General features: G+C 41.3%; 3 protein-coding genes across 4 annotated transcripts in view; 2 read left to right on the forward strand and 1 right to left on the reverse strand.

Annotated features, from left to right (window-relative positions):
* The window catches only part of LOC127877503 (uncharacterized), a 59,399-nt gene extending 54,308 nt beyond the window's left edge, over positions 1 to 5,091 (forward strand). Inside the window, exons 31-32 of the mRNA XM_052423445.1 lie at positions 1,634 to 1,834; positions 2,054 to 5,091. Of these exons, the coding sequence (XP_052279405.1) occupies positions 1,634 to 1,834; positions 2,054 to 3,987 (2,135 nt within the window). The 3' untranslated portion in view covers positions 3,988 to 5,091. The remainder of the gene's footprint in view (positions 1 to 1,633; positions 1,835 to 2,053) is intronic.
* A 2,726-nt stretch (positions 5,092 to 7,817) lies between these two features.
* Positions 7,818 to 8,938, reverse strand: LOC127877500 (complement C1q tumor necrosis factor-related protein 2-like). Of its 2 annotated transcripts, XM_052423441.1 has the most exons (3): positions 8,579 to 8,938; positions 8,320 to 8,369; positions 7,818 to 8,283 (listed from the first exon to the last, which is right to left on the reverse strand). In XM_052423441.1, exons 1-3 carry the CDS (start codon positions 8,769 to 8,771, stop codon positions 7,894 to 7,896), a joined length of 633 nt encoding a protein of 210 aa, XP_052279401.1. In that variant the 5' UTR covers positions 8,772 to 8,938; the 3' UTR covers positions 7,818 to 7,893. The 2 variants fall into 2 exon arrangements, with proteins under 2 accessions (XP_052279401.1, XP_052279400.1); XM_052423440.1 differs by having other exon boundaries at positions 7,818 to 8,369; positions 8,579 to 8,936.
* Positions 8,939 to 13,871: 4,933 nt separating this feature from the next.
* On the forward strand, positions 13,872 to 18,413 carry LOC127877501 (uncharacterized). The gene is made up of 2 exons (XM_052423442.1): positions 13,872 to 14,445; positions 18,181 to 18,413. The coding sequence occupies exons 1-2, from the start codon at positions 14,107 to 14,109 to the stop codon at positions 18,358 to 18,360; spliced, it is 519 nt and encodes a 172-aa protein (XP_052279402.1). The 5' UTR covers positions 13,872 to 14,106; the 3' UTR covers positions 18,361 to 18,413.
* Positions 18,414 to 19,576: the final 1,163 nt, after the last annotated feature.

Genomic DNA, 19,576 nt, shown 5'->3' on the forward strand with positions numbered 1-19,576 from the left:
TCATTCATGATTTAATATTTTGTATATATTTTTATTATCAAATCGCATCAACATCGCCAGCGTGAATATAATCATTGCATCATCCTTTAACCGGAATACGAGCAGCGTCATATGGCACTTGTATGTACACCATAGCAGCGTCATATGGCACTTGTATGTACACCATTACCGGAATACGAGCAGCGTCATATGGCACTTGTATGTACACCATAGCAGCGTCATATGGCACTTGTATGTACACCATAGCAGCGTCATATGGCACTTGTATGTACACCATATACGAGCAGCGTCATATGGCACTTGTATGTACACCATATACGAGCAGCGTCATATGGCACTTGTATGTACACCTATACGAGCAGCGTCATATGGCACTTGTATGTACACCTATACGAGCAGCGTCATATGGCACTTGTATGTACACCATACGAGCAGCGTCATATGGCACTTGTATGTACACCTATACGAGCAGCGTCATATGGCACTTGTATGTACACCTATACGAGCAGCGTCATATGGCACTTGCATGTACACCTATACGAGCAGCGTCATATGGCACTTGTATGTACACCTATACGAGCAGCGTCATATGGCACTTGTATGTACACCATAGCAGCGTCATATGGCACTTGTATGTACACCATAGCAGCGTCATATGGCACTTGTATGTACACCATAGCAGCGTCATATGGCACTTGTATGTACACCTATACGAGCAGCGTCATATGGCACTTGTATGTACACCATAGCAGCGTCATATGGCACTTGTATGTACACCTATACGAGCAGCGTCATATGGCACTTGTATGTACACCTATACGAGCAGCGTCATATGGCACTTGTATGTACACCTATACGAGCAGCGTCATATGGCACTTGTATGTACACCATTTTTGCACGATACGCGTGTGTATACGGTTACTCAAGTTGCAGTTCTGATATCTCAGTTTTTGTCAACCGCATTATATTTTGCATTCCAACTCTTTGCATCACGATATAGAGTATGTTTTTCTTTTCTTTTTAGAAAATAAACACAATTAGAAATAAAAAACACAATCTTAAATACTAGACACGTCAAAACCCCAAAAGTCTCAAAATAACAGCATTTACAACAACATCATCATAACCACGACCAACACCACTAACTACAACACCAAAAACACCACGAACACCACAACGTAGAGCACTATCTTAATTGACAAGAGCAACAACGCAATTAACAGATACTACGACACTCGACAGATAACATTAGATATAATTTGTGATGCTGCTTTATTTATTGCCTGATACTAGTACTTAATAAAAGCCTCGCTATTTAAAAAACGGTGTTTATTTCATGTGCGTAAAGAGAAGTCACAGAATAGCATGTACAGTCCGCAAAAACTAATCTGGGTAGAAACTTACCGCTTTTAGTGCATTTTAAAGGAAGTTTCTTGTTAGCAAAAATCAAGTTAAGGCGGAAAGTGTCGCCTCTGATAAGCCTGTGCGAACTGCACATGCTAACCATGGGACACCACTTTACGCCCATGCATTACACCCGTTTTTCTTAAACGAGACTAATTTATTAATTCCATCATACTCGATTAAGAAAACAAGGAGATGTAATTGATGGTGCTGATATATTTTTCCTCAGGTCCGATGGTCTGGTACCAGCAGTTCGAGTATGCGGTCGGTCACTGGCTGCAGAAGGCCGCTGAACACGTGTTCGGATGCGTGCTGTGCTGCCCCGGCTGCTTCTCGCTCTTCCGGGGCTCTGCACTCATGGATGACAACGTCATGAAGATGTACACGACCAAGCCTACGGAGGCCCGTCACTACATTCAGTTCGAACAAGGTAATTGCGTACCCAGATATACGAATTTATAGCATATAATAAAATATAGCATTACTCGAACTTAACAATGCATTTTATCTGAGTTATGATTGAGATACAGTTTAAGCAATGTATATGTACGTTTGGATATTTAAATGTCTATTGAAGTACATCTATCACATTTGTTAAAAATTCTTTTTGTACAATGTACAACGATCTGCTTTTTCATTTTTATCACAGGTGAGGATCGTTGGTTATGCACACTACTTCTCCAACAAGGACATCGAATTGATTACTGCGCAGGCGCGGATGCGTTAACCTTTGCACCGGAAACGTTCAACGAATTCTTCAACCAGCGTCGTAGATGGGCGCCCTCTACCCTCGCAAACATGATGGACCTGTTGTCCTCATGGCACGACACCGTTCGAATCAACGACAATATCAGCAGACCGTACGTCCTATACCAGTTCATTCTGATGGCGTCCACCATCCTGGCTCCGTCGACAGTCATCTTGATGATTACTGGCTCCTATCATTCGGTACTCGGCCTTGATATCTGGCCGTCTTACTTCCTGTCGATCCTTCCGGTTGCGATATACATCACGATCTGCATGACAATGAAGAACGATCATCAGATCACGGCTGCGGCGGTTTTCAGTGCTATCTTCACAATCATCATGATGATAGCTACAGTGGGTACTATTATCAGTATCGTCACGGAAAATTTCGGAAGCCCCAACGTCGTGTTTCTCACTGGGTTGGTTGTCATATTTTTGATAGCTGGTATCCTGCATCCCCAGGAGTTTTTCTGTTTGGTCTACGGTTTGCTGTACTTTTTGACGGTACCGTCAACGTTCATTCTCCTCACGGTGTACTATCTGTGTAACCTGAACAACGTCTCATGGGGTACTCGAGAAACGCCGAAGAAGCTCACCAAAGAAGAAGAGGAGGAAAGAAAAAAGGCAGACGAAGAGAAGAAGAAGAAGAAGGAGAGTAGATCTTTGCTCAATAGATTGGGTCTGCATAAGCTCGTCATGGATGCAAGACAGCTCATTCAAACGATGATGGGAATCAAGACTGAGAAAAAGGAGACATCGGTAGCAGCGGTTCAGACAGAGGAAAGTAAGCCTCCAACACCTATCCTAAAGGAACGGTCCATTCGCTATGACAGACAGGCAAGCAAACCAGTAACTATCGTCGATGACGTCACACCGACTGGTTGGGAGGCGAACCCTGAACGGCCATACTGGACCCACCTAGAGTACTTAGGCAACGGTAAGCTTGAGAAATTAGACGAAGACGAAGTCGAGTTTTGGAGATTCATCATTAAAAAATACCTACACCCCTTGGACGAGGATAAAAGCCACAAAGAGAAGATTGCCGACGATTTGAATCAGCTCAAGAACAACGTTGTTTTTATCTACTTCATGATCAATTTCCTTTGGACGGTTATCACTTTACAGCTCCAGACGATGGAGGACAAGCTTAAAGATTTTTACGTCATTCAAAAATACGAACCGCTGTCGCTTATGTTCCTTTCCATCTTCGCTTTCTGTATCACTTTACAGTTCATCAGCATGTTTGTTCACCGATGGGGAACGTTTCTGCACCTCATGTCCAGCACGCGGATCGACTGGTTCAAGAACGCTTCCACCGAGGAAGACTTTGTACGATTCGTTGTAGCTGAGGCTCAGCGTCTTCAGCGCATGGAACCAGCACCGGACTATGATGAGCTTCCGCCTGATTACGACGAGGACGAGGGAGAGGATGAAGAGGTCGCTGGATCTATGACGCCAGTCAGCGAAGACCACTACAACCAAATTCAACGCACGGCGCAGTCAATAAGACAAAACAGTCAAGAAAACAGGCGTACTATGAAAAGACGCAACACGTCGACGCATTCAAACGCTACAGACATTCCTCTGTTGCAGCAGATATTCGAAGACAGACTAGAAAACATTCACCGAAAATGGAAGCAGGGCTCGCTCGCGTTCCGCAATAATCGTCTTCCAAGCGGAAAAATTGAAAGAGCCGACAGCCATAGGTTTTCGAGTAAGCTTAACGACATGCGACAACGTATGTACAGAAGAAGCTTCAAGAGAGAGTCAAGTACTAGCGGGTCGAGTGGCATTGGTAACGGCCGATTAACCGGTGTCGTTGTCGAAACTTTGTGATAAAAGATTGTACGTTTACACCTTAAGTTTCGAATTAGAAACTGTGTTATGACTTTAATGAACGGCTTATGCGTTCATCGTTAGCCCGTAGATTACTGGGCCGATTTCCTGGCGTCGTAATAGACGCCTTGTGGTGGTTTTAATGGACGGTTTAATATTTTATCATGAGCTAGTTCTACGCAAGTCTTGATATTCTGCATTGTGAATTCAGATGTCTTTCTAATAATGTTATCAGCGAAGAACAAATTCAACAAACGGTTAAGTCTACATTTATATGATAAAACAGTCAAGATGACGGGCACACTATGAAACGCCGTGTGCATTGAAATGTTTTCGAGTAAGCTCAACGAAATGCGAAAGGAAAAGCTTTAAGAAAAAGGGTAACAGCTATTCGAGTGTAATAAGTAAGGTCGGTTGACTTGCGTCGTAGTAGCAACTGTGTGATTGTGTCGTAAAACTCTTTATACGTGGAGTTTCGAATTAGAAACTTTACAGTGATTTTAACCCATGTATGCCTAGTGTCTAAAAAAAGGCCTTGGCAAACAGCGTAGACCCAGATGAGACGCCGCATGATGCGGCTTCTCATCAGGGTCTGCGCTGTTTGCTTAAAGGGAAATAAATTGATCCAATGTAGAAGGATGGGAGACAGTCCACTAAGCATAAATGGGTTAAACAACGGTTTATCCTTTGAACATGAGCCAGTACCGTAGTTAATTGGCCAAGCGCATTACGTCTTTATTGATTCCTTGTGATGTTTTAGTGTACAGTTTATACGTTTTTCACTTGCCAGTTCTACGTACGTCTAGATATTCTACGCTGGGAATGTAGATATGAATGTCTTTCTGTTGATGTGATTGTTAATATTTACATTAACATTATTGCCTGTATGTTTAAAGCTTAGTCTTAACTTAATAATTAGTTGTATGTGTAGAATGATTGCATATATTAGTAGGTTCTTTATTTGAATATTTGATCGATACATGCTCATTTTATTGTTTGTTCTGAATTATATTGATAACCGATAATCTATGTATATATTATTTATAGATGTCTTTTCATTAAGCTTCAATGTGTGAAGTTATTTTGTGATGAAATTAATAACTGTATTGGGTCATGACGCTAAAATGAAGCGCGTTTATCATAAACGAATTGTTATTATATGTGCTACGTATTATGCAGAATTATAAAAATATGTATCAATAAAAATGGCAAAAATATATATCAGCGTTTTTTACGTTGTGGTTAGTGTGCTGTTCTGTTTAAAACACACTGTTCCAAAAAACATTAATACGATATTGAAGTGTACGTTTGTTTCTCACACAATATTCAAACTGCGACACTTCGCCTTTAAATGTCAGCACGTGTGCCTATTAAGTTCGAATTCTCATCATACGCTTATTGGACAACACAGATCATTATCAGTTCAAACATGACTTCTTTCTTATAATTTTTGTTGAAAAATATGTTTGGTTATTTGTCGTCATGGATCAGATGAATAATTGCCACAAGTAATATGATTTTTACTAAATTGCAATAATAAAAAAGTGACTGTAAATCAACAATAAGGTAAACACGAACGGCATTTTAAGAAAAAGAATGTTCGACATTTATACCCTAAGTACTATAGACACGTTGAAAAACTAAATAAAATGCATACGTCGCCTATGTGTACGCCATGCTAACACTCTGTGAAGGTCTATAAACTGCCTACGGATTATCCGGGTACACGTCGGAGTCACATTTACATTTACTATATTCATGCAGGGACCTGATTCATGTAAGACAAAATTAAAGTACTCATCTTAACTTAAAAGCCAGCGACACTTCTGTTACACGCCTTGCGTCGTCTTAATAATTATGGTGATTATGTGTGTTAATTTTGTCCCGAATCCAAAGAGTCTCGAACAGAAAGCATAACTCTTTAATATTCTTACGTCATTATAATGGCGGGGGCGTAATAACTGACACGCAGTCAGTCATTCGTGTTTACGGCTGAATAAAATGCATTGTTACGTGGGTTTTAACATGTGTTTATAAATTTCGGCAATACTATTTCACGCATATACGTCAGAACAAATGATACGCAAACCCGGCATAGTATTAAACCAATTTCACACAATTGCCATGCATTTACCGCTTAAATGTCGACTGTGAAGTCCGTCTCAGATGGCAGCTTTGCATTTGACATAACTCGTTTAAAAAAATATGTTATGAAATTACACCTAGGTTCAAATCATAGTTCGCCCCATTTGTGGAAAAATATATCATGTGCCTTCTAATTGCAATGTCACATGGTACCTTTTGCACCCAGTGGGAGGGGGGGGGGGTATTGAAACACGGCACGACATCGTACGACAAAGAGCAATGAATAATTACTCAATGCATCTGCATATTTACGTTTTCGCAAAGAAATGTAGCCGTGAAAATTGCGTCATAGGTCCGCGTCGAGTGTCGTTGGTCATTATCCTTGTCATGTCTTGTTTAATACCGCATGTCATTCCTACAACGATGATTCATATATGAGCCTTGTTCTGATAAAACTGAGCAAAATGCCTGAGCGTTAAGTGTCGTCCCTGATTAGCCTGTGCAGTCCGCACAGGCTAATCAGGGACGACACTTTCCGCCTAAACAAGAATTGCGGTAAGAAGGGACTTCCTTTAAACGAAAAATACCATTAAAGCGGAAAGTGTCGTCCCTGATTAGCCTGTGCGAACTGCCCAGGCTAATCTGGGACGACACTTTACGCACATGCATTATGCCCAGTTTTCTCAGAACAAGACACATATGATTTTTCAAATCCGATTCACTGATATGCAGCTCGGTGAATATATAAAGAAAACATATAAACACTCATACGTTAGTTGATAAATAGCTAAATCACACAAGGTATTTGGGTAATTGATTGAGTCGAGCGTATTCTTGTGAGTCATATTAAAACAGTATTAAATAGGAACATAAATTTATTAGAGAGTGACATTCAGAGCAAAAAAAGGGTTAAAACCGGTTCTTTTGGATTGCTGAAAATAACATTCCAGTATGCTCGGAATTCTACTTATTGTTATTTACCATAAATGTATTAACATACTGCACTATATATCCTTTTCACGAAACTAAAGTGATACATTTTATAGTGTTTAAAGAAAAGTTTTATTCCTGCTTGCAGTTGAATACAGATTCACATATAATTTGAATTGCTTAGCTTTTTAAGTCGTTCGTTGCTACGTACTATTCAAGCGCAATACAGTAAGGTGATGAAAGCAATTCTCTTAACAAATTAAATAATGATTGTAAACATTATTTAAACAATACGGTTGCATAGAGGTGACATTCACACCTGTTCTTAAAATTGCACTCCTCTTTTTTTCTATCTCGTGGCCACGAGTAATCTGTGTCGTGGCCACGAGTTACTAAGTCGAGGCAACGAGATAGAAAAAAAGACGAGTGTAAAATTAAATAGCTAACATTCTCTTCTTTTTTGTTTCACGAACCCTACCTTTTTTAATTGTACTCCTCTTTTATTTAGTTTTACACTCCTCTTTTTCTATCTCGTGGCCTCCACTTAGTAACTCGTGGCCATGAGTTAGTAAGTCGTGGCCTCGAGTTACTTAGTCGAGGCCACGAGATAGAAAAAAGTGGAGTGTGCTAATGAGCTAACGTGTCTTGCAACAGGGCGACTTTGTCCACACTACACGAACAAACAATCATCCTGCTTACCCGTTATTACGTATGATCAGAATCGCAAAAGATGTCAAGGAGAGTTGTTTTTGCAAAGCTGCAGTTTGCACCTTACAGTGTTCAGTGTTCCTGAAAAAAAAACACAAATACAGTAATACTTTTACAACATCACTTTTAAAGCATCGAGTTTGTTGTCATTCAACAATAACATTTCAAACTGTCGAAGTTAGGCTATCCTATTGGCGCTGGTCCGCGGAAGTGTTGGCGAAGAAGAAATCCGGAGAAAGAGGACTCTCCAGCGATCGGAGCCCCTTGCAGCGCATGGTCACCGCTTTCCAACTGCTTAACTGAGACCGTATCACCTCTTGAAAGAACAACAACCACTGAGCCGGACGCAGAATCAAACCAGTGGTTGCTTCCGTCCACCAAAATGGTGGCCACTGATTGGTTTTCGTGCACAATCAGGTAATGCGATGCGTGGTTATTATGTGCCATCAGCGTGGCGTAGAATACGTAGAGACTGTCAACTGGTGCCGTAAATACGCCGGTAGACGCGTGATATCCGCCAATTGAGCCTGTTGAGTCGATGTTGGTGATGACTTTGTCAAACACGACGATCTGGCCAGCGCCGAGATGCTGCTCTATGCTGCCGATATAGGCAAAGAACGCTACCTCTAATTCTTTTGAGGCCTGTCTTGTAATCAGACCTGCAAACGTTAAATGAAACTTTTAGGTAAAAAACAACGACTGTAAGCCTGTGTAATGTTCATCATTGATGTTCTTGTCCAACAACCGCAATTTCTAAAATATTTTAAATAAATATATTTTAAGTAACCCTTCGTTGGGCTCGTTGTTTTTAAAGAAATTTATATTCCATATTTCCTCAATTTTAAATATAGATACACGTTTTTCCTACCTTGTTTTGCTGGTAAGTGTTTTTCCATCTGTTGTCTTGCTTGTCGTTCAAAGGCCAGCTCCCGTCCGACGTTCTGCAATGTCGCATTTAAGGATAACATCATTTTTTTCCATTTTCCTAACAGCATCTTCGGTTGCATCCAATCTTGCGACATAATCGCCATGTAACCTATCGGTAACAGTGAGAAGTACATGCATGTTTGCGATGAAAACAATCCAAGTTGACAGCATTTTCAAAACTGTACGTATAGGTGCTCACCAATAGATTTATTGAAAATGTGTGAAAAATCTCCACGTGTACATATTATGGTCCACTCCTATCTGTCGTATTTGGTGTTGGTCCGTTACATTATACATGCCTTATCAACATGGCATCGCCATAAAAACGCCGATGGTATGAATTGTGTGGGGGTTATTTGAGTTCATATAATATACCGAAGCATGAATGACGACATATTCTCTCGATTGTTTTCACTTTACTATGCTAATTGCTTTGTCTTTTATGTCACTGCCTATAGTCATATAAACAACAAACGACTTCAGATATGTTGCATATGTAGATGTTTGTATGTCACCTTTTATAATTATATACATAACGTATGACTTAATATGTGCTGCATATGATTGTATTTCTATATATTCGTTTCCAGTCTTGTACTAAACGGTTTTGGAAAAAAAAATGACGACATGAAAACAAAATCACGTTTTACAAAGTTGTAGTAGCTGTTTCAGTCAAAGGAAAGCGATGTTACAATAATTATATAAGAAGTACACAATAATTGCGGATATTATCTTAACTGAATCGTCTTACCCCTTTTAATAAGCAGACATACTGTAATTTGGAAACAAATCATTACTACATGTAGAATATATTTGTGTTTTGAACATTTCTCATGCTTTTGATGTTAGCAGTAAAAGAAATGTAAGAATCGTGTGACACAGATTTGTCACATTGTTGATTAGACGCTCAATATCGATTACGGATCTCGGTTTCAGGTTTTCGGTAACTCTGAGGCGCGGAACCAAAAGTTGTATAAATAGCGTAAGGTGAAGGACGGATCATCGTACACGATTGAAATAAACATTCAAACATAACGGTAATATTAGTGTTTGGTGTGGACAAAAGGCAAATCTGTGTTGTCAGTTGATAAACTCGTATTTGTTTATTGTACTAATGCGGATTATGTTCGGTAGCTGGGGTATTTCGATACTTTTACTCTTTGTAAAATCGGCACTGAACCTTCGGTCTGATCGAAGCCGACCTAGCATTTCTAAGAGTTCGAGACGTTTTTTTGTAGTAAATGTTGGCAAGTAGCCGTTCGTGATCATTTTTCGTCAGGAGGCATCCTTTTCCAACAAAATGGTACATAATTTACGAAAGTCGACCGCCATTTTGGCACTTGATGGCTTAAAAATGTTGATGTGGGTGATTTTCCTGTGTCAAGAGATACCTACCTTGTTTATATATATTATATCAGAATTAAAAAAAAATATTAAAAAAGTTGTTTTATGATTTATTGATAGTGTTAAATTGACTTGGCCACGCGCCCAATACCTGTGGGTTTGATATGTGTAAAAACGGACTGACAGATGAATGGGCATTTGAACGTACGATCACGTGACACACGCGTGTTCATGCGTAAGGCGAGTTTGCATGTGTGTATTAGAAGCTGAATTGTGTCTCGGTACAAAATGTCTGCCTTATGTACTTTAAAGAAAGACGTCAAACTTTTACACTGAATGTGTCATTTTAAAGTGTTCGTTTGGCCACTTGTTGATCCGCATAAATGATTTCTATATTAAATTCCGCAAACGCGATACGAGGGCATGTTATCATGCGATAACGCATAGAAAATCCGTGACCTCGCAACGTATTTAAGGATGTTCGTCTTTATATATAAACCTCGCATCGAGATAATGTTCTGTCGTTTCGAGGTCTCGCATTTTTATGCTTGTTATCAAAAATTTGATAATTTGAAACAACGAACATCGTATCGTTGGCATATTTATAAATGAGGTTCTAAATCAAAGACCGCATTTAGCTGTTTAAAGTTGGCAAAATACCTTTTAATTATAAATCTACGTGCTTTGTGACCTACAGACTGAGGCGGACATACGAGCGCACAGACATACATGTACAAACTTACTTAACAAACACCCATTTGCTTGTGGAAACAAACCTAGCCTTCGGAAACTAACCTAGCCTTCTTCGTCAGTATTTACCTGAAGAGCTGATGTGCGCTTGTTGGTACAGTACACCTTAAAGGGGAGGTCATTGCTCTTACAGATCTTTGTCCATACTTATCAGGGTGCAGAATCACGTGACTTTGTTGGGTTTTCCCAATTAAACGTTATTGGATGTAACACACCAGTCATTGCTGCTTCTTTTCCAAATAACTTTTTAAAACAATTTTTCTAAATAATTTCAACGAGTGCATAAAAGACAGATTTCGTGCTGCTTATGGCAATGTAAAATACATCAGAATTACTTTATTTAGTAAGCGTGTGTTCTTGTTCAAAAAGCCCATGTATTCTGGACGACTATGCGTCACGCAAGGTGAAATTTTGTCACCAATTTCAGACGTATTTAAGGATTTATTCTTATACCTTAAGATATCGGCACAAACTGCAAGAATAACTGCCTTTTATGCACTCAAGATTTTTGCAAATGTATTTGAATAACTTGAGATATTTGCAAAAATAAAGTTCTTAACGGCGTGTTTAGTACTGAAACCCCCTGAAAACCCCGTTGATTCTGCACCCTGTTATAGGTACTATAGAAGAAAAACATCTACATTGTGCTCATTTATCCTGATACGAGATAAACACATATTCTAATGATAATGCTGCTGCTGATGATGATAATGATGATGATATGATGATGGTGATGATGACGATGATGATATGATGATGATTATGAGGAAGAAGAAGAAGAAGAAGAAGAAAAAGAAGATGATGATGATGAATGATATGATGATGTTGATTATGAGGAAGAAGAAGAAGAAGAAGAAGAAGATGATGATAATGATGATAATGATGATGGTGATGGCGGTGGTGATGTGATGATGATGGTGATGATGATTATGAAGATGATATTATAATGATGATGATGATGGTGATAATGATGATGATGATAAAGATGATGATGATAATGATGGTGATCATGATACAAAGGAGGGCAACGACGATAAAGATTCTGATGCAATATATTTGGATGTTGATACTTCTGAATAAACACACAATTTGGTTGACATCAACGTGCGGTAAAAAGAAGCATTTCCATTCGGTCGTGTATAATCTGTGTCTGTGAAATAAAACTGCCAGAAGGTTGATTAATATTCATGCCCAATTAATAGTCTTTAATCCATCAATGCTTAACAGTTCATACATTGACCATAAGGGAATATATATGCAAATGGTCAATGTATGAACTGTTAAGCATTGATGGATTAAAGACTATTAATTGGGCATGAATATTAAAGTATATTTATCCTTTATCACTGTTTTGGATATTTAGATCATACTGTCCAACTTATTCCTAAAATTGCGTAGCCAACACATCAACAATGACGATGATTTTTGTAAATAAATAATATTCAGCTATTGAAGTATCAAATATCTTGAAAATAAGGTACAACTAAATGTGGATTAAGCGAATTTGACGATTACGTTTTGACTAGCGCGGTCCAGAAAGTAGTGAAAGTTACAACGCAATTAAATGGGGGAGAAAACACTCTGAAGCAAAAATGTTTGTAATTGAGCGACGCTGTACTTTGTGTTATGTGTATTGTGTTTGGTGCTGTTTTGTATTGTTTGTGTTTTGGTGCTTTAACACTGCCCTGTTCCTACTCTCAATAAATGGAGAACCTCGTTATGTACTCGCCATTAGATTATGAATTGTACTGATGCTCGTCATTTATATTATTGCTAATATTTGCGCACGCACTGTTCCGATGCTTTACCGAAAAGAATCAACTTTACGATGGAAAGTATTCATACGCCAGTGTAAATATAGATATTTGAGTACAAATATTGACTTGATGTCATAATAAAAAAAAGAGGAACTTTCCCTAGAGAATATTTGATGTATATGATTTGAAAACAATATGCATAGTTGTAGTATGAAAGCCATTTATTATATGTGTATTTTGAGACAATACCCATAACTATAAAACATTCGTTCACTCTGATTATGTTGCAATATAACAGCTTTTGCATTGACGCGACCTTTTTTTGATAATTAACATGGCGGAAATTGATATGTGTGTCTGACATTCGTATAACTACGAGTCCGAATATTTTTAGGAAATGACAAGCTTATGTCAGCATTCAATGCTGACACGGCTATGAAGAGAATAATGAGTGTGCGTTATATTCGTACATTGATGCCGCGATATTTTTTTAATTCAATTTTAACATACATCTCGTATACATATGAAAAACAAGGTTATACATTGGCAATATCAACATATCAATTATTGTTATTAAAGTATGTAAATATTATATACAATTTCTGCATACAAGTTGAAGTCAGATTTAGAGATGATGCTAATTATTATATAAAAAAATTAAAAAGAGAAGGACGTTAGAAAATTTCTTTCAGTTCTTTCAGTAGGGAAAACATGACAGACAGACAGACAGTCAGACAGACATACAGTTTATTTCGACTTGTACAAGTGTGGTCTGCCAGGAAAATTCAAGGCCTGGATTTACCAACATGGCATCCTACCACGCCTATTGTGGCCGCTGCTGGTGTACAGTGTACCGTCATCAACAGTGGAAGCAATGGAAAGGACAATAAATTCATTCCTCAGGAGGTGGATGGGGATGCCAAAGAGTTTCACCAGCCTCGGTTTGTACTGCACAGGCAGCAAGCTGCAGATACCTCTCAGATCACTGACGGAGGAATACAAGGTCACAAAGGCTCGGAAAGTCATTATGCTACGAGACAGTAGAGATGAGAAGGTTAGAGAAGCAGGAGTGCAGGTCAACACCGGGAGAAAGTGGAGGGCTGACAAGGCAGTTGAAGAGGCTGAGGCTCGACTTCGGCACAGCGACATTGTCGGTAATGTTGCACACGGGCGACTAGGCTTCGGATGCGTCACCCGTTCGCAGTGGAGCAAAGCCAGTGCAAAAGACCGACGCACCCAAGTGCAGGAAGAGATTCGCCGAATGGAGGAAGAATCCAGGCTCACCAGAGCTGTTACCCTACGGAAACAGGGAAAATGGCTGAACTGGGAGGGAGTACCCCAGAGAAAGCTTACATGGGATGCAATCTGGACCATGGAAAGCGACAGACTTAGTTTCTTGCTCAAGTCTGTCTACGACGTGCTGCCAAGTCCAACAAACCTAGTGACTTGGGGTCTTGCCGAAAAGCCAGATTGCAAGCTCTGTGGAAGACCAGCGAATCTGGAGCATGTCCTGAGCTCATGCAGGACAGCCCTGTCTGATGGTCGATACAGATGGCGTCACGACAGGGTTCTTGCTTCAATCGCCGATCATCTAGATCAAGCACGAAAAGCGCAGAAGATGACCAACAAAGGCCCCTCATTCATTTCCTTTGTCAGAGCCGGAGAAGAAGGGGCAAAGGCCAAACGCGCATGTGGGATTCTTGGGACGGCAACAGATTGGAGAATGGAAGCAGACTTGAAGAAACAGCTCAAGTTTCCACAGGAGATCACCGTGACAAACCAGAGACCCGACATAGTACTGTGGTCAGCTGCATCAAAACAGGTTGTGATGGTGGAGCTCACAGTACCATGGGAGGAGCGGATTGAAGAGAGCTTCGAACGGAAGCGCGAAAAGTACCAGGCCCTCACAGATACCTGCACAGAGAAAGGCTGGAAGGCATGGTGTTTTCCAGTGGAGGTGGGCTGCAGAAGTTTCCCAGCACAATCACTGTGGCGCACTTTCAGTAGACTGGGGGTTACAGGACAGGTCCGGAAACGGGCCATATCGGTTGTTGCACGTGAAACAGAGTCTGCTTCCTTGTGGCTATGGCGGAAGAGAGAGGAGAATGGATAGGGGGACACAGGGCTGTCGACTAGGGACTGGCCACCGAGACCTGGCAGATGAGGAAGTGTAGCGGAAGCTTACTATCTCCTGGCCGGAAATTGATCACTTCCGGTCGGCACACCATAGGAGGACGTAGTGGGACAGTGCCGAAACGTCCGATGAATATGGACCCACCTGATGAAGGAGATAGTAGCAGCATCACGGCTGTATCTGACAACTATATCTTCTGGATATCCAGTGACTGTTGGGAAAGACCAGCTGACAACTGTGAATAGTACAGTGACACCATGGAGAGACAGGTGGCAGCAAGGAAAGACTGGCATAGGAGTAAACTGTCCCAGCAAGTCAGTTTACGTTCTTCGTAAGAAGAAACCCGAGCAAGCTACAGAAAGACAACACAAGAAATACCCCCAAGGTCGTACGAGAGTGGGGGAGGATGATCGACCTACAAGCCAACAGGTAACGAACACGCCCGATCAACCGACAACGAATCAGAACACGAACTGGGCAAGAACATGTAGTTGTGGGAAGGTGTGTAAGAATAAGGTGGGACTGAAGATTCATCGCACAAAGATGGGATGCGCACCAATCCTAAATCTGTTGCAACGCACAAGGCAACTTGGTGAGACGGAGGAGGAGCTGGATCAGGATGAACACCACAGTGTCCAGAGCCTCCACGCATCAGAAGAGGGTGAGGTAACCATTGATAACGCAGAGAGGACTGAAGATCGAGCTGCGGTAGAATCTACAGAGCGGCCGAAGAAAGTAATGTGGCCCGCAAGTACAGAGAGAGCGAAGTTGAAGGCGTTTGAAGAGGAGCTGGAACTGGTGATGGAGAACGTTCTGAAAGGCAAAGTAGAGAGCAAGCTGCATGTCATTTCTGAGCTGATCTACACATTTGGAAAAGAGCGATTCGGAACAGCTAAAGAGAAAATCGGACAACCCAAGGTTGGCGGGAATAGAAGACTGCAGAAGATTTCCAACGTAAGGGGAGAACTCAGACGCTTGAAAAACAGATACAGACAAGCAGAGGATGAGTAGAAACAAGGTCTGGCAGAACTGAGAGATGATGTACGGAAGGAGATCCAGTGTTTACGGAGAGCAGAGAATCTGCGCCGGAAGAGACACGAGAGAAGGCGAAAGAGAGCTCAGTTTACTAGCAATTCATTTCAGTTTGTGGAGCGTTTGCTCGGAGAAAAGAACACAGGCGAACTTCAATGCACAAAAGAGGAGGCAAACAAGTACATCAAAGATATGTACAGTGACAGCGACCGTCACAAGGAACTGGGTGAGTGCGACAAGTTGCTCACACCAGATGATCCTGAACATGACTTTGATTGCGCAGAACCTAGGTTGCAAGAAGTCAAGGACATTGTAAGAAAGGCCAGAGCGTCTTCAGCACCAGGACCCAATGGAGTACCGTACAGGGTATACAAGAACTGCCCCAAGATCTTGCTACGGTTGTGGAAGCTTATAAAGGTTGTTTGGAGGAAAGGAGAGCTTTGCAGAGAATGGCTGAAGGCAGAGGGATGTTTTATTCCTAAAGAAGAGGATTCGTCAACCCTTGGTCAATTCAGGACTATCTCTTTGCTGAACGTGGAAGGGAAGATACTCCTCGCTGTCCTTTCAAAAAGAATGGCCTCTTATTTGCTTCAGAACAAGTACATAGATACAGCTGTGCAGAAATGAGGAGTACCCGGTGTATCTGGGTGCATCGAGCATACCAGTGTCATCACCCAAATCATCAAGGAAGCACGCGAGAACAAAGGAGACATCGCAGTGATCTGGCTTGACCTAGCAAATGCATATGGTTCTGTTCCGCATCAGATGATACAAAAGACTCTACAATTGTATCATGTACCCGTTCGATTTCGGCAGATGTTGCGGCACTATTTCGACGGCTTCATCATGAGCTTTTCAACAAGGGCAATAACCACTGACTGGCAGAGACTTGAAGTAGGCATCGTTACCGGGTGCACAATTTCAGTGGTGCTGTTCGCAGCAGCCATGAATCTGATAGTGAAGTCAGCGGAGAAGCCATCAAGAGGACCCAAAATGACTTCGGGGTATATCCAACCACCAACGAGGGCATTTATGGACGATATGACTATTACATCAAAGTCGTACGTCGAGGGAAGGTGGATGCTGCAAGACATTGGCGAACTTATCGAGTGGGCCAGAATGAAGTTCAAACCCCAGAAATCAAGGAGCATGGTTTTGAGGAAAGGAAAGATTCAAGAGAGTGCAAGATATAGAATCAAAGATCAGCTCATCCCTACTGTTAAGGAGCAACCAATGAAGTGCCTCGGGAAGTGGTTTCGAGACTCACTCAATGATAAACAGAGTATCAAAGACACGGTAGTGCAAATGGAGAACTGGTTGAAAGATGTGGACAAGTGTGGTCTGCCAGGAAAATTCAAGGCCTGGATTTACCAACATGGCATCCTACCACGCCTATTGTGGCCGCTGCTGGTGTACAGTGTACCGTCATCAACAGTGGAAGCAATGGAAAGGACAATAAATTCATTCCTCAGGAGGTGGATGGGGGTGCCAAAGAGTTTCACCAGCCTCGGTTTGTACTGCACAGGCAGCAAGCTGCAGATACCTCTCAGATCACTGACGGAGGAATACAAGGTCACAAAGGCTCGGAAAGTCATTATGCTACGAGACAGTAGAGATGAGAAGGTTAGAGAAGCAGGAGTGCAGGTCAACACCGGGAGAAAGTGGAGGGCTGACAAGGCAGTTGAAGAGGCTGAGGCTCGTCTTCGGCACAGCGACATTGTCGGTAATGTTGCACACGGGCGACTAGGCTTCGGATGCGTCACCCGTTCGCAGTGGAGCAAAGCCAGTGCAAAAGACCGACGCACCCAAGTGCAGGAAGAAATTCGCCGAATGGAGGAAGAATCCAGGCTCACCAGAGCTGTTACCCTACGGAAACAGGGAAAATGGCTGAACTGGGAGGGAGTACCCCAGAGAAAGCTTACATGGAATGCGATCTGGACCATGGAAAGCGACAGACTTAGTTTCTTGCTCAAGTCTGTCTACGACGTGCTGCCAAGTCCAACAAACCTAGTGACTTGGGGTCTTGCCGAAAAGCCAGATTGCAAGCTCTGTGGAAGACCAGCGAATCTGGAGCATGTCCTGAGCTCATGCAGGACAGCCCTGTCTGATGGTCGATACAGATGGCGTCACGACAGGGTTCTTGCTTCAATCGCCGATCATCTAGATCAAGCACGAAAAGCGCAGAAGATGACCAACAAAGGCCCCTCATTCATTTCCTTTGTCAGAGCCGGAGAAGAAGGGGCAAAGGCCAAACGCGCATGTGGGATTCTTGGAACGGCAACAGATTGGAGAATGGAAGCAGACTTGAAGAAACAGCTCAAGTTTCCACAGGAGATCACCGTGACAAACCAGAGACCCGACATAGTACTGTGGTCAGCTTCATCAAAACAGGTTGTGATGGTGGAGCTCACAGTACCATGGGAGGAGCGGATTGAAGAGAGCTTCGAACGGAAGCGCGAAAAGTACCAGGCCCTCACAGATACCTGCACAGAGAAAGGCTGGAAGGCATGGTGTTTTCGAGTGGAGGTGGGCTGCAGAGGTTTCCCAGCACAATCACTGTGGCGCACTTTCAGCAGACTGGGGGTTACAGGACAGGTCCGGAAACGGGCCATATCGGTTGTTGCACGTGAAACAGAGTCTGCTTCCTTGTGGCTATGGCGGAAGAGAGAGGAGAAGTGGATAGGGGGACACAGGGCTGTCGACTAGGGACTGGCCACCGAGACCTGGCAGATGAGGAAGTGTAGCGGAAGCTTACTATCTCCTGGCCGGAAATTGATCACATCCGATCGGCACACCATAGGAGGACGTAGTGGGACAGTACCGAAACGTCCGATGAATATGGACCCACCTGATGAAGGAGATAGTAGCAGCATCACGGCTGTATCTGACAACTGTACAATGTACATCGTCAACAACACATAATGATAACAGTACAGTTTGTCAATTGTGATAGGAACAAAGTTTTATACAACTTTACAAATCATTTACTAAGCAAATACAGTGGCGTGATAACAAATTAAATATAACAACAACAGAAAAGAAAGACAAATAAAAAAGAGGATGAACAATTAAAGTTTTCTTGCATTTAGAATAGATGTTCGTACTTTAAGTGATTCTTTTACATAAAGGCATATATTGATTAGTTATGTTTTATTATTCGTTTGCAGTAAATTTAAATATTTATACATATATGGTCTTATATAATAACATGCTTTAATGTATTTTTTTCTAATGTTTTCAAACGTCGGGCAAATACAAATAAAGTGAAATTCATCTTCAATATCGGTCGAATCGCAACAAATGCAATATCGTTGATTTCCAGAAATGATTTGTCTCGCATAACGACCGGTTTGAATATGTGATTGGTGGGCTGACAATCTAAGTCTAGTAAAAAGGTATCTCAAACTTCTTGGGATAATTTCTAGGTAGGAATCATATTCAAAGTTGATTTAAAAACTTCGATAAACATCTAACATTGAACTGTTGTTTAACGTCCCATACCAGTCCTGTGTAAAGTGATCATATACTCTGCGTTTAAATTCCTCTACAAATGTATTAGTAGCAATATTAATATTAGTTACATCATCAAATACATAACTGAAACCATAGTCATCAAGCATCTTTTTAACATTAAATATCCAATTATGACAGCCTTTGTGGTAATCTTAAACGGTAAAGTTATATACAGTTGTAATAATGATATTTTTTTATCTACGTATATTAAACCAATATTTAATGACACGTACATATCTATTTATATACATGGGATATCTACCCAGCTCACCATAAATACATGCATTAAACACATGGAAAAGGTGAGACGGATAGGAATACTACGATAAAGGCAAGATCAAGTTAGAGTGTGACAAATTTCTGACATTTGTTTGTGTAATTCTGTTTTATTTCTTTCAAACGCTATTGT

This window comes from Dreissena polymorpha, chromosome 4 (genome assembly GCF_020536995.1).
Source record: "Dreissena polymorpha isolate Duluth1 chromosome 4, UMN_Dpol_1.0, whole genome shotgun sequence".
In the NCBI taxonomy this organism is placed as follows: Eukaryota; Metazoa; Mollusca; class Bivalvia; order Myida; family Dreissenidae; genus Dreissena; species Dreissena polymorpha.

Coding starts and splice junctions, on each gene's coding strand:
- LOC127877500 (XM_052423440.1), bottom strand. CDS start 8,771: ATGTACTTCTCACTGTTACCGATAGGTTACATGGCGATTATGTCGCAA. Junction 8,370..8,578: donor ACACTTACCAGCAAAACAAG/GTAGGAAAAACG, acceptor TAACGTTTGCAG/GTCTGATTACAAGACAGGCC.
- LOC127877501 (XM_052423442.1), top strand. CDS start 14,107: ATGACCAACAAAGGCCCCTCATTCATTTCCTTTGTCAGAGCCGGAGAA. Junction 14,446..18,180: donor CATGGTGTTTTCCAGTGGAG/GTGGGCTGCAGA, acceptor TTTCGAGTGGAG/GTGGGCTGCAGAGGTTTCCC.